We start from the raw sequence: 13128 nt of genomic DNA on the forward strand, positions 1-13128 counted from the left end.
TTAGTACAACTTTGGTAAGCCGCACTGCTTGATGGATTGTCGGAGCATTACGGCTGCCGTAGTGAGGAGCTTCGCGGAGTAATCTGGGTCCAAAACTCTGTCTGTTTCAGGTCCCAAAGTCAAACGAACACAGAGTTAAAAACGGTCTAAATTCTTTCACCTAAAAATGACATACCATGTTCTGGGAGATTTTTGAAACTAATTAAAATGTACAGCTCTGCTACCACTTCCTACGGAGCCCCGCAAGGGACATGGGAGAAAAAAAATTAAGATTGACTTTTGCGAGATCTCGCAAAACAAACTCGGGATCTCGCAAAAGTTTTAGCTGCATTCTTCGAAGGCTGCCAGCTCGAAGCCGACCGGGAGGTCGAGGCACGATGTGCCGGGAGAGCGGTGTTCCTCCCGGCTGTAGTAGGTCTCGACCTCCTGTTAGCTTCGAGATGGTGGGTGTCAGATCTCCGAAAACGTCTGAGCACATTTGCAAATATATGATGTCTTGTAAACCGAGCAGGTATCTGACGTTTACACAACTACATTCACGCTTCAAAATATCTTAAAAGTGTATTTTGTGACCCAGAAAGAGTAACATTACAACTAAGTAGCTGCCGCCATTGTTGGAATTCAACTTTTGCGAGATCCTGAGTTAGTTTTGCGAGATCTCACAAAAGTCAGTCTTAATTTTTTTCTCCCATGTCCCCTGCTGGGCTCCGTTCTGAAGACAGAAAACTAAACAGCAGTGGCGTTTGCAGGGTTACTGAAGTTGGACTACCTGGTATATAATGTTGTGCTACGTGATTGCCAGCGACACAGCAATGTTAGCATAACATTAGCACAGTGAAGCTGGAGGATGAACACCAGCTTTTGTTTCCACTCAATAAAAGTTAACGTGAGGGATTCTGGTGGTCAGGGACAAATGCAATCGCATAGCAAGATGCTATACACGGGCCAAACTTCAGTCAAGAGAACAACTGAGATTATTCCACAATACAAGGTTAGTTATTAGTACAGGGAGTGCAGAATTATTAGGCAAGTTGTATTTTTGAGGAATAATTTTATTATTGAACAACAACCATGTTCTCAATGAACCCAAAAAACTCATTAATATCAAAGCTGAATGTTGTTGGAAGTAGTTTTTAGTTTTAGCTATTTTAGGGGGATATCTGTGTGTGCAGGTGACTATTACTGTGCATAATTATTAGGCAACTTAACAAAAACAAATATATACCCATTTCAATTATTTATGTTTACCAGTGAAACCAATATAACATCTCCACATTCACAAATATACATTTCTGACATTCAAAAACAAAACAAAAACAAATCAGCGACCAATATAGCCACCTTTCTTTGCAAGGACACTCAAAAGCCTGCCATCCATGGATTCTGTCAGTGTTTTGATCTGTTCACCATCAACATTGCGTGCAGCAGAAACCACAGCCTCCCAGACACTGTTCAGAGAGGTGTACTGTTTTCCCTCCTTGTAAATCTCACATTTGATGATGGACCACAGGTTCTCAATGGGGTTCAGATCAGGTGAACAAGGAGGCCATGTCATTAGTTTTTCTTCTTTTATACCCTTTCTTGCCAGCCACGCTGTGGAGTACTTGGACGCGTGTGATGGAGCATTGTCCTGCATGAAAATCATGTTTTTCTTGAAGGTTGCAGACTTCTTCCTGTACCACTGCTTGAAGAAGGTGTCTTCCAGAAACTGGCAGTAGGACTGGGAGTTGAGCTTGACTCCATCCTCAACCCGAAAAGGCCCCACGAGCTCATCTTTGATGATACCAGCCCAAACCAGTACTCCACCTCCACCTTGCTGGCGTCTGAGTCGGACTGGAGCTCTCTGCCCTTTACCAATCCAGCCACGGGCCCATCCATCTGGCCCATCAAGACTCACTCTCATTTCATCAGTCCATAAAACCTTAGAAAAATCAGTCTTGAGATATTTCTTGGCCCAGTCTTGACGTTTCAGCTTGTGTGTCTTGTTCAGTGGTGGTCGTCTTTCAGCCTTTCTTACCTTGGCTATGTCTCTGAGTATTGCACACCTTGTGCTTTTGGGCACTCCAGTAATGTTGCAGCTCTGAAATATGGCCAAACTGGTGGCAAGTGGCATCTTGGCAGCTGCACGCTTGACCTCGCTTATTTTTCCACACGCTTCTTGCGACCCTGTTGATTATTTTGAATGAAACGCTTGATTGTTCGATGATCACGCTTCAGAAGCTTTGCAATTTTGAGACTGCTGCATCCCTCTGCATCCCCTTCTCATTACAGAGATGCACATCACCTAATATGCTTAGTTGGTAGTAGGCTTTCGAGCCTATACAGCTTGGAGTAAGACAACATGCATGAAGAGGATGATGTGGACAAAATACTCATTTGCCTAATAATTCTGCACTCCCTGTATACTGCAACAAGATGGGAATAGACCAGCTGCGAGAGAATTCAACATTAATGAATCAATGTTACGCAAGTGGAGGAAGCGCAGTTTTTGGCTTTCCCCATATTTCAAAAGTGCTTCATCTCTTTGCTATGACTGTTACCTGGCATAATTTGCAGATGATAATGGTTGTAGCTACGATGCTTTCGACCAAAACAGGCGCAGCTTTATGACATCATCAACATGCACTATCGCGGTAGAGCGGAATAGTCAAAATCTCTATCGTTGGCCAAATTTATATTGTTTCAATCGCCCACCCCTAATTTACAGTAGTAAGTTTGATAAGATATATTATTTACCATAGTGAGGGGCTTTGCTGAGTGAAAACCGTTTCCGTCTGCTATATTTAACCTGAAATAAAAAAAAAATCATTAACCAGATTTGTTTATCAATAGTAAATGAAAGAATGTTTCACAATGAGGTGTACAATCACAGGAGGTAAACAATACTCACATTTGCACGCTTGGTTGAAGAGTGTATCTGCTTGAGCTCATGATTCCTTTCAATTTCACACTCTAGCAACTGCTTCACCACCTGTAGCTCAGTGAACAGTATCTGACAGTTTTTGCAACCAGGAGCAGGTGTCCTCGGGAGAGGACGTCCCCTCCATTGCTGTACTGCATAGTAAGGTGCACTGCTTGGGATTAAAACATCAGGAGATACCCCTGTTGAATGACAAGTAACCTTGCTGCTGGAGATAGAAGGAGGCTGCATAATTGGGATGGTGTGGTCACTGAGAGTGTCACTGGCAGAGAGAGGAGGCTGTAGGTTTGGTCTGGTAGAGTCACCCAGAGCCTTGCTGTCAGAGGGAGGAGCAGGCCGATGGTTCAGTATAGCATGGTCACTGGGAGCCTTGCTGGAAGAGGCTATAGGGGATGCAACCTTGGACCTTGCCTCCAGTGCCCTAAAGATGCCCTCCTCAATCACTGTATAATCCACTTCACCCACATGTGAGACCATTTGCGGTGTGGGATTTGATACCCTCAGAAGTGCAAGTTCCTTAGCAACGCATCTGTCCTTGGCCTTTTGCATGTAAAGTTTAATCATAGGTTTCTGAAAAAGTTAGCATTAGAAAGGATTAAGATTAGATTTTAATTAATTGGGCATCCTTCATGTTTTTATCTATGCACACAACATGCTTTCTAGAGCTCGAGGAACATTATATAAATACAGCATACGGACAAAGAAAGAACCACCGTATTCTTCTATGGAAACTGGAAGACTTTCATTTCACCAGAGTAACAAATATGTAAAATGCAAGGTGCTAAATGTAAGTCCCTTTAACATAAACATCTGATTCCAGAGATCAAGGGCTGCCTCACCAACACACAAAAACCACACAGAGACACCACAAAGTCAATAACATACCTGTAATTTGTGGACCTTTTCCAGGTGCTTATCAAGCCGATTAAGATGTTTTGACTGACATAAGCGGACTGGACAGTCCAGATTTGTAGAAAAGCTGTAAAAATAGTCAAAATAAAATGCTGAGTAGGATGAAATAGAAATTGGGTGTATATAAAAGTTAGCAATTAAATAAATGCAGTGATTCGAAAACATGTAAATTTAGTCTCTTTCAGAATTTATTAAGACACTTACTGCCGATGAGAAAATTGGCTCAAAAGAAGCAGCTCAATTTCATTTACCACCTTCTCTGTGACTCTTAGGTGCTGAACAATATCAGCATATACATGTCCACATATGGGACACTTGTGTCCATTTCTGACATAGTGATGCCTTTGAGACTTTGAGGCGACAGCAACCTGTTGCCGTTCCTCTGTCCTCTGTGGCAACTCACTGCTCACGAACGCCCCCTGTACACAAAAAGAAGACGCATACAACTACTAAAAAAGTTTTATTTTTTGTCTTACTCTTACTTAATATTTACAAATGCCAATGAAAATAAATTATCTGCAGTACTGTTAGTAATTCTGACTACTTTTGATTTGACCTTTATATTTCTTTGAATATATATACTGTCTTTGAATTCATCATGAGTACGTTTCCCACTACTACTCCTCCTCATGACCTCACTAAACAACATCTTCAACATCTGCCAGAAAATGCTCTGGATTTTATACGAGTCTGTTGTGGCCAGTGCGATCCTCTATGCTGTTGCATGCTGGGGGAGCAGGCTGAGGGTAGCAGAGGCCAACAGACTTGATAAACTGATCCGTGAGGCCAGTAATGTTGTGGGGATGGAGCTGGACTCTCTCAAGGTGGTGTCGGAGAGGCGGATGTTGTCCAAAATAAAGACAATGTTGGATAACACCTCCCACCCACTCCATGACATGCTGCTCAGTCACAGGAGCACATTCAGTGAGAGACTGAGAGTACCGAAAAGCACCACTGAACGACACAGGAAATCTTTCCTGCCTGTGGCCATCTCCCTGTACAACGCATCCACTTAACACACTGGTTACTGCTACAACTACACATGTTTCTTTTTCAGCTATTTATTAATAAGTGACTCATGTACTGGAACAAAAAAATAATTTCCACCAGGCATCAATAAAGTATTCTGATTCTGAAAAAATGGACTGGAGCTAACTCACTTCTTCCTTAAACTCATCTTTTCTGAATTGTCTTTGAATTTATCTGGTGGAGGTTTCCCATCATCTATTCCATCCTCTTCAAATGAGCTGAGTTCTTCTTCTTCTTCTGGCTCCTCCCTTTAGGGGTCACTACAGTGGATCATCTGCCTCCATCTTATTCTATCCATAGCCGCCTCCTCCATCAAACCAACCCTATCTATATCCTCCATCACTACATCCACGAACTTCTTCTAAGGGCTTGCTCTCTCTCTCCTGCCTGGCAGCTCCATATGGAACAATATATTCACTATGCCTCTTCTACATATGTCCAAATCATGTCAGCTTTGCCTCTCTAACTTTGTGTCCAAACCGCTCAACATGAGCTGTCTCTCTAATGCACTCATTTCTAATCTTCTCCATTCTGGTCACTCCCAAACAAAATCTTAGCATCTTGAGCCCTGCCATCCCCTGCCTGGCCTTTTGCACTGCTTGTTGCTTTGGATGCTTGACTCCAGCTATTTAAACTCATGTACCTTCAATACCTTTACTCCTTGCATATTTCATATGAGCTGACCATCTGACGCAGAAGAATACAAAGACATATTTTGTTGAATGCATTGAAACTGAGAACAAATTTTACCTTTTCCATGGCCACCTTGTGAATCATTTGTCCCAAATGTTCTGCTTCATCCTTTGAATCATCTTTAGATTCATCCTGTGTGGGTCTGCTATCATGTGTCCCATCCTCTTCAGATGCTGCCGCCATCTGTTTTCAGAGAAGACAACAATATGTTTGGCTAATTTTTGATAGATAGATTGTGGAAGCACTGAAACTGAGGATGAATTTCACATCTCTTTGTGGCATAGGACACCCAGTTTTGTTTTTCATGGCTACCTTAGGAATCCTTTTACGTTCTTGTTCTTCCTCCTCTTCTGAATAGCCTTCAGATTCATCCTGTGTGGGTTTCCAGTCATCTGTCCCATCATCTTCAGATGAGCTCACAGACTGTTATTAGAGCAGAAAAATATATATTTTGCTCATTTTCCATGGATGTGTGAAAACAACATATTTACAGAAACTTAGCTGGATTTTTCTTGCCCACCTTAGGAACCCATTCTCTTGCTTCACTCTCCTCCACACCTGTCCTATCGCTTTTAGAAAAGATCACCATCTGTTTTTAGAAAAGTAACAAAACAAAACATAGAAAATAAAATAATTTCCAACAGTGCATTTTGAGATCTAAGCATCCCAGAAACTGCACAGACATATGTCAGACATAACTTAAAACCACCAGTATAGGTTCATCAAGGCCCTGAGGGGAAAAACTACGTTTCCCACAAAATATTATGTTACTTCCGGTTTTGGCAGGTAATGGCAGACATGCATCCTTTTTTTTTTTTTTTTTTTAATTTTGTTTTTAAAATTTTGGTCGCCAACGGAGAGTGTTTGGTAGCGCTGTCCTCAGAAAACACCGTTTGTACTGTTTCGAATCATAACTCTGGTTTTACGTGGCCTATTAACACAATTAAGAGAATATCATTTGAAGTCCGCACTTTCAACACAAGTTGAAATGGAGACTGGGGCTGTGTCCCAATTCAGAGACCGCACGCTTGAAGTACGCATTTTGAGTGCGATTACGTCACCGCCACGTGACGACTGTCCCAACTCGAAGCGTACTTCAAATGCGCCGTCGATTTCCCCAAATATCAAGCGTGGTCCGGTGCACGCTTCGTGGTCCCATATATCCCACAATTCATAGCGCGGCGGTGGGTGTGGATAATTTTGCTGCAAAATCCACATAAAATGTAATAAATAAATCATATAATACAAAAATCAACTATTCACATTTCAACTTTTAACTATTTAAATTTTCAGCTTTTTCCTTTTACAAATTTAAAGTGAAAACAACACAAAACACTGCAAACCACAACACAATTAAATATAAATTATAATATGAAAACAAAAAGAACATGTATATTCTCTGTCATATGGGCCCGCATGAATAAACTTTCTGAATCCTTTATCATCTGCAACCGAAAATAGTTGTGGATGATTACTATACCTTTCTATCCACTGCGGTCAAGTGAGCCCTCACTTACGAAGTCGCAGTCAAGCTAGCCGCCCCGCCAGCCGCACCGAAAATGTGGTTGCACTACTCTTACGTATATTACGGTATGGGTGAAGACCGGCTTAGAAACGCAGTGTTTTGTGTCCTGACACTATTTTACTTCACAATCCACTCCCATTTTTAGTGTATCTCCACTTTCCCCCCTGTGATCCACAGCCCAAATTACTGTATGATTCAGAGAAAATTAACAATAAAATTTACCCAATTTACTCAACTATACTTTTAATGTCCTCATCTTTGAGCTCAGATTACAGGAAAACTATAAGAGGTGACGCAGATATTTCACTGGATTATGACTCTGGGTGACCCCCACTCTGCACCCTGTGATCCACAGCCAAAATTACTGTATGGATTTTGAGAAAATTCATAGCAAAATCTTCCCATTATGCTTTACTGTACTCCACATATTGACATCTTTGAGCTCTGATTACAGGAAAACTGTAAGAGGTGACACAGATATTTCACTGGATTATGACTCTGGGGGACCCCCACTCTGCACCCTGTGATCCACAGCCAAAATTACTGTATGGATTTTGAGAAAATTCATAGCAAAATCTTCCCATTATGCTTTACTGTACTCCACATATTGACATCTTTGAGCTCTGATTACAGGAAAACTGTAAGAGGTGACGCAGATATTTCACTGGATTATGAATCTAGGCCATCTCCACTCTTCACCCTGTGATCCACAGCCAAAATTACTGTACGGATTTTGAGAAAATTGATAGTAAACTTTGCACAATTTACTCTACTGTACTCTATATATTGACATCTTTGAGCTTAGATTACAGGAAAACTGTAAGAGGTGACGCAGATATTTCACTGGATTATGACTCTGGGTGACCCCCACTCTGCACCCTGTGATCCACAGCCAAAATTACTGTATGGATTTTGAGAAAATTCATAGCAAAATCTTCCCATTATGCTTTACTGTACTCCACATATTGACATCTTTGAGCTCTGATTACAGGAAAACTGTAAGAGGTGACACAGATATTTCACTGGATTCTGACTCTGGGGGACCCCCACTCTGCACCCTGTGATCCACAGCCAAAATTACTGTATGGATTTTGAGAAAATTCATAGCAAAATCTTCCCATTATGCTTTACTGTACTCCACATATTGACATCTTTGAGCTCTGATTACAGGAAAACTGTAAGAGGTGACGCAGATATTTCACTGGATTATGAATCTAGGCCATCTCCACTCTTCACCCTGTGATCCACAGCCAAAATTACTGTACGGATTTTGAGAAAATTGATAGTAAACTTTGCACAATTTACTCTACTGTACTCTATATATTCTCATCTTTGAGCTTAGATTACAGGAAAACTGTAAGAGGTGACGCAGATATCTCACTGGATTATGACTCTGGGTGACCCCCACTCTTCACCCTGTGATCCACAGCCAAAATTACTGTACGGATTTTGAGAAAATTGATAGTAAACTTTGCACAATTTACTGTACTATACTCTATATATTCTCATCTTTGAGCTTAGATTACAGGAAAACCATAAGAGGTGACGCAGATATTTCACTGGATTATGAATCTAGGCTGTCTCCACTCTGCACCCTGTGATCCACAGCAAAAATTACTGTATGGATTTTGAGAAAATTGATAGTAAAATCTTCCCACTTTGCTTCACTGTACTCTACATATTGACATCTTTGAGTTCCGATTACAGGAAAACTGTAAGAGGTGACGCAGATATTTCACTGGATTCTGACTCTAGGCTGTCTCCACTCTGCACCCTGTGATCCACAGCCAAAATTACTGTACAGTTTTTGAGAAAATTGATAGTAAAATCTTCCCATTTTGCTTTACTGTACTCTACATATTGACATCTTTGAGTTCCGATTACAGGAAAACTGTAAGAGGTGACGCAGATATTTCACTGGATTCTGACTCTAGGCTGTCGCCACTCTTCACCCTGTGATCCACAGCCAAAATTACTGTACGGTTTTTGAGAAAATTGATAGTAAACTTTGCACAATTTACTCTACTGTACTCTATATATTCTCATCTTTGAGCTCAGATTACAGGAAAACTGTAAGAGGTGACGCAGATATCTCACTGGATTATGACTCTGGGTGACCCCCACTCTTCACCCTGTGATCCACAGCCAAAATTACTGTACGGTTTTTGAGAAAATTGATAGTAAACTTTGCACAATTTACTGTACTATACTCTATATATTCTTATCTTTGAGCTCAGATTACAGGAAAACTGTAAGAGGTGACACAGATATTTCACTGGATTATGACTCTGGGTGACCCCCACTCTGCACCCTGTGATCCACAGCAAAAATTACTGTACAGTTTTTGAGAAAATTCATGGTAAAATCTTCCCATTTTGCTTTACTGTACTCTACATATTGACATCTTTGAGCTCCGATTACAGGAAAACTATAAGAGGTGACGCAGATATTTCACTGGATTATGACTCTGGGTGACCCCCACTCTGCACCCTGTGATCCACAGCCAAAATTACTGTATGGATTTTGAGAAAACTCATAGCAAAATCTTCCCATTATGCTTTACTGTACTCCACATATTGACATCTTTGAGCTCTGATTACAGGAAAACTGTAAGAGGTGACAAAGATATTTCACTGGATTATGACTCTGGGGGACCCCCACTCTGCACCCTGTGATCCACAGCCAAAATTACTGTACGGATTTTGAGAAAATTGATAGTAAACTTTGCACAATTTACTCTACTGTACTCTATATATTCTCATCTTTAAGCTCAGATTACAGAAAAACTGTAAGAGGTGATGCAGATATTTCACTGGATTATGAATCTAGGCTGTCTCCACTCTGCACCCTGTGATCCACAGCAAAAATTACTGTATGGATTTTGAGAAAATTGATAGTAAAATCTTCCCACTTTGCTTCACTGTACTCTACATATTGACATCTTTGAGTTCCGATTACAGGAAAACTGTAAGAGGTGACGCAGATATTTCACTGGATTCTGACTCTAGGCTGTCTCCACTCTGCACCCTGTGATCCACAGCCAAAATTACTGTACAGTTTTTGAGAAAATTGATAGTAAAATCTTCCCATTTTGCTTTACTGTACTCTACATATTGACATCTTTGAGTTCCGATTACAGGAAAACTGTAAGAGGTGACGCAGATATTTCACTGGATTCTGACTCTAGGCTGTCGCCACTCTTCACCCTGTGATCCACAGCCAAAATTACTGTACGGTTTTTGAGAAAATTGATAGTAAACTTTGCACAATTTACTCTACTGTACTCTATATATTCTCATCTTTGAGCTCAGATTACAGGAAAACTGTAAGAGGTGACGCAGATATCTCACTGGATTATGACTCTGGGTGACCCCCACTCTTCACCCTGTGATCCACAGCCAAAATTACTGTACGGTTTTTGAGAAAATTGATAGTAAACTTTGCACAATTTACTGTACTATACTCTATATATTCTTATCTTTGAGCTCAGATTACAGGAAAACTGTAAGAGGTGACACAGATATTTCACTGGATTATGACTCTGGGTGACCCCCACTCTGCACCCTGTGATCCACAGCAAAAATTACTGTACAGTTTTTGAGAAAATTCATGGTAAAATCTTCCCATTTTGCTTTACTGTACTCTACATATTGACATCTTTGAGCTCCGATTACAGGAAAACTATAAGAGGTGACGCAGATATTTCACTGGATTATGACTCTGGGTGACCCCCACTCTGCACCCTGTGATCCACAGCCAAAATTACTGTATGGATTTTGAGAAAACTCATAGCAAAATCTTCCCATTATGCTTTACTGTACTCCACATATTGACATCTTTGAGCTCTGATTACAGGAAAACTGTAAGAGGTGACAAAGATATTTCACTGGATTATGACTCTGGGGGACCCCCACTCTGCACCCTGTGATCCACAGCCAAAATTACTGTACGGATTTTGAGAAAATTGATAGTAAACTTTGCACAATTTACTCTACTGTACTCTATATATTCTCATCTTTAAGCTCAGATTACAGAAAAACTGTAAGAGGTGATGCAGATATTTCACTGGATTATGAATCTAGGCTGTCGCCACTCTGCACCCTGTCATCCACAGCCAAAATTACTGTACGGATTTTGAGAAAATTGATAGTAAACTTTGCACAATTTACTCTACTGTACTCTATATATTCTCATCTTTAAACTCAGATTACAGGGAAACTGTAAGAGGTGACGCAGATATCTCACTGGATTCTGACTCTAGGCTGTCGCCACTCTTCACCCTGTGATCCACAGCCAAAATTACTGTACGGATTTTGAGAAAATTGATAGTAAACTTTGCACAATTTACTGTACTGTACTTTATATATTGACATCTTTGAGCTCAGATTACAGGAAAACTGTAAGAGGTGACGCAGATATTTCACTGGATTATGAATCTAGGCTGTCGCCACTCTGCACCCTGTGATCCACAGCCAAAATTACTGTACGGTTTTTGAGAAAATTGATAGTAAACTTTGCACAATTTACTGTACTGTACTTTATATATTGACATCTTTGAGCTCAGATTACAGGAAAACTGTAAGAGGTGACGCAGATATCTCACTGGATTATGACTCTAGGCTGTCGCCACTCTTCACCCTGTGATCCACAGAAAAAATTACTGTACGGTTTTTGAGAAAATTGATAGTAAACCTTTCACAATTTACTCTACTGTACTTTTAATATTCTCATCTTTGACCTCAGATTACAGGAAAACTATAAGAGGTGACGCAGATATCTCACTGGATTATGACTCTGGGTGACCCCCACTCTGCACCCTGTGATCCACAGCCAAAATTACTGTACGGATTTCTGATAAAATTAAATCCTATTCCATTACCAAACAAAATGAGTTCATTGAAGTATTTGCTTAACTACAAGAAATGTCTTTCCACACACAATTTAAATTTTTCAAAATGTCATTCACACACCACCTCAAGTATCAACTTCAGTTTTAGACATTATTTATTCAGTGCTTAATCACAACAATAGTCAACTTAAGGCACTTACATAATAAGTTAAACCTTACAATAATACATACAGAGAAAAACCCAACAATCATATGACCCCCTATGAGCAACAGTGGGAAGGAAAAACTCCCTTTTAACAGGAAGAAACCTCTGGCAGAACCAGGCTCAGGGAGGGGCGGCCATCTGCCTCAACCGGTCAGGGTGAGAAATTACATTTCTCAGATTACTGATTTCTCATATTACTACTACACAGTTTAGATACACTCAACAAAAATATAAACGCAACACCTTTGTTACTGCTCCCATTCCCCATGGGATGGACGTAGAGACCGAAAATTCATTCCAGATACACAATATAACCATCCCTCCCAAACAGTGGTCACAAATCAGTCCAAATGTGTGGTAGTGGGCACATCTGCCATATTGAGATAATCCATCCCACCTCACAGGTGTGCCACATCAGGATGCTGATCTGACATCATGAGTAGTGCACAGGTGTACCTCAGACTGCCCACAACAAAAGGCCACCCTGGAATGTGCAGTTTTGTCTCACAGCAAAATGCCACAGATGCCACAAGCAATGAGGGAGCGTGCAATTGGCATGCTGACAGCAGGAATGTCAACCAGATCTGTCGCCCGTGCATTGAATGTTCATTTCTCAACCATAAGCCGTCTCCACAGGCGTTTCAGAGAATATGGCAGCACATCCAACCGGCCTCACAACCGCAGACCTCGTGTAACCACACCAGCCCAGGACCTCCACATCCAGCAGGTTCACCTCCAAGATCGTCTGAGACCAGCCACCCAGACAGCTGCTGGAACAATTGGTTTGCACAACCAAACAATTTCTGCACAAACTGTCAGAAACCGTCTCAGGGAAGCTCAACTGCATGCCCGTCGTCCTCATCGGGGTCTTGACCTGACTCCAGCTCGTCGCCGTAACAGACTTGTGTGGGCAAATGCTCACATTCGATGGCGTCTGGCACGTTGGAGAGGTGTGCGCTTCACGGATGAATCATGGTTCACATTGTTCAGGGCAG

General features: G+C 41.1%; 1 protein-coding gene across 6 annotated transcripts in view; it reads right to left on the minus strand.

Moving 5' to 3' along the window:
- LOC309695567 (uncharacterized protein) overlaps positions 1 to 13128 on the minus strand; it is a 28640-nt gene that overhangs the window by 11596 nt on the left and 3916 nt on the right. For 5 of the 6 annotated variants that reach the window (XM_082516296.1, XM_082516297.1, XM_082516295.1 and 2 more), the window contains exons 2-8: positions 6075 to 6143; positions 5867 to 5977; positions 5612 to 5737; positions 4037 to 4251; positions 3806 to 3899; positions 2891 to 3490; positions 2737 to 2788 (exon numbers count right to left, since the gene is read on the minus strand). In XM_082516296.1, coding sequence (XP_082372422.1) covers positions 2737 to 2788; positions 2891 to 3490; positions 3806 to 3899; positions 4037 to 4251; positions 5612 to 5737; positions 5867 to 5977; positions 6075 to 6143 — 1267 coding nt within the window. The remainder of the gene's footprint in view (positions 1 to 2736; positions 2789 to 2890; positions 3491 to 3805; positions 3900 to 4036; positions 4252 to 5611; positions 5738 to 5866; positions 5978 to 6074; positions 6144 to 13128) is intronic. The other variant, XM_082516298.1, reaches the window with a different exon arrangement.

The sequence above is a fragment of the Aulonocara stuartgranti genome, assembly GCF_965226115.1.
Source record: "Aulonocara stuartgranti genome assembly, chromosome: 19".
Lineage (NCBI taxonomy): Eukaryota > Metazoa > Chordata > Actinopteri > Cichliformes > Cichlidae > Aulonocara > Aulonocara stuartgranti.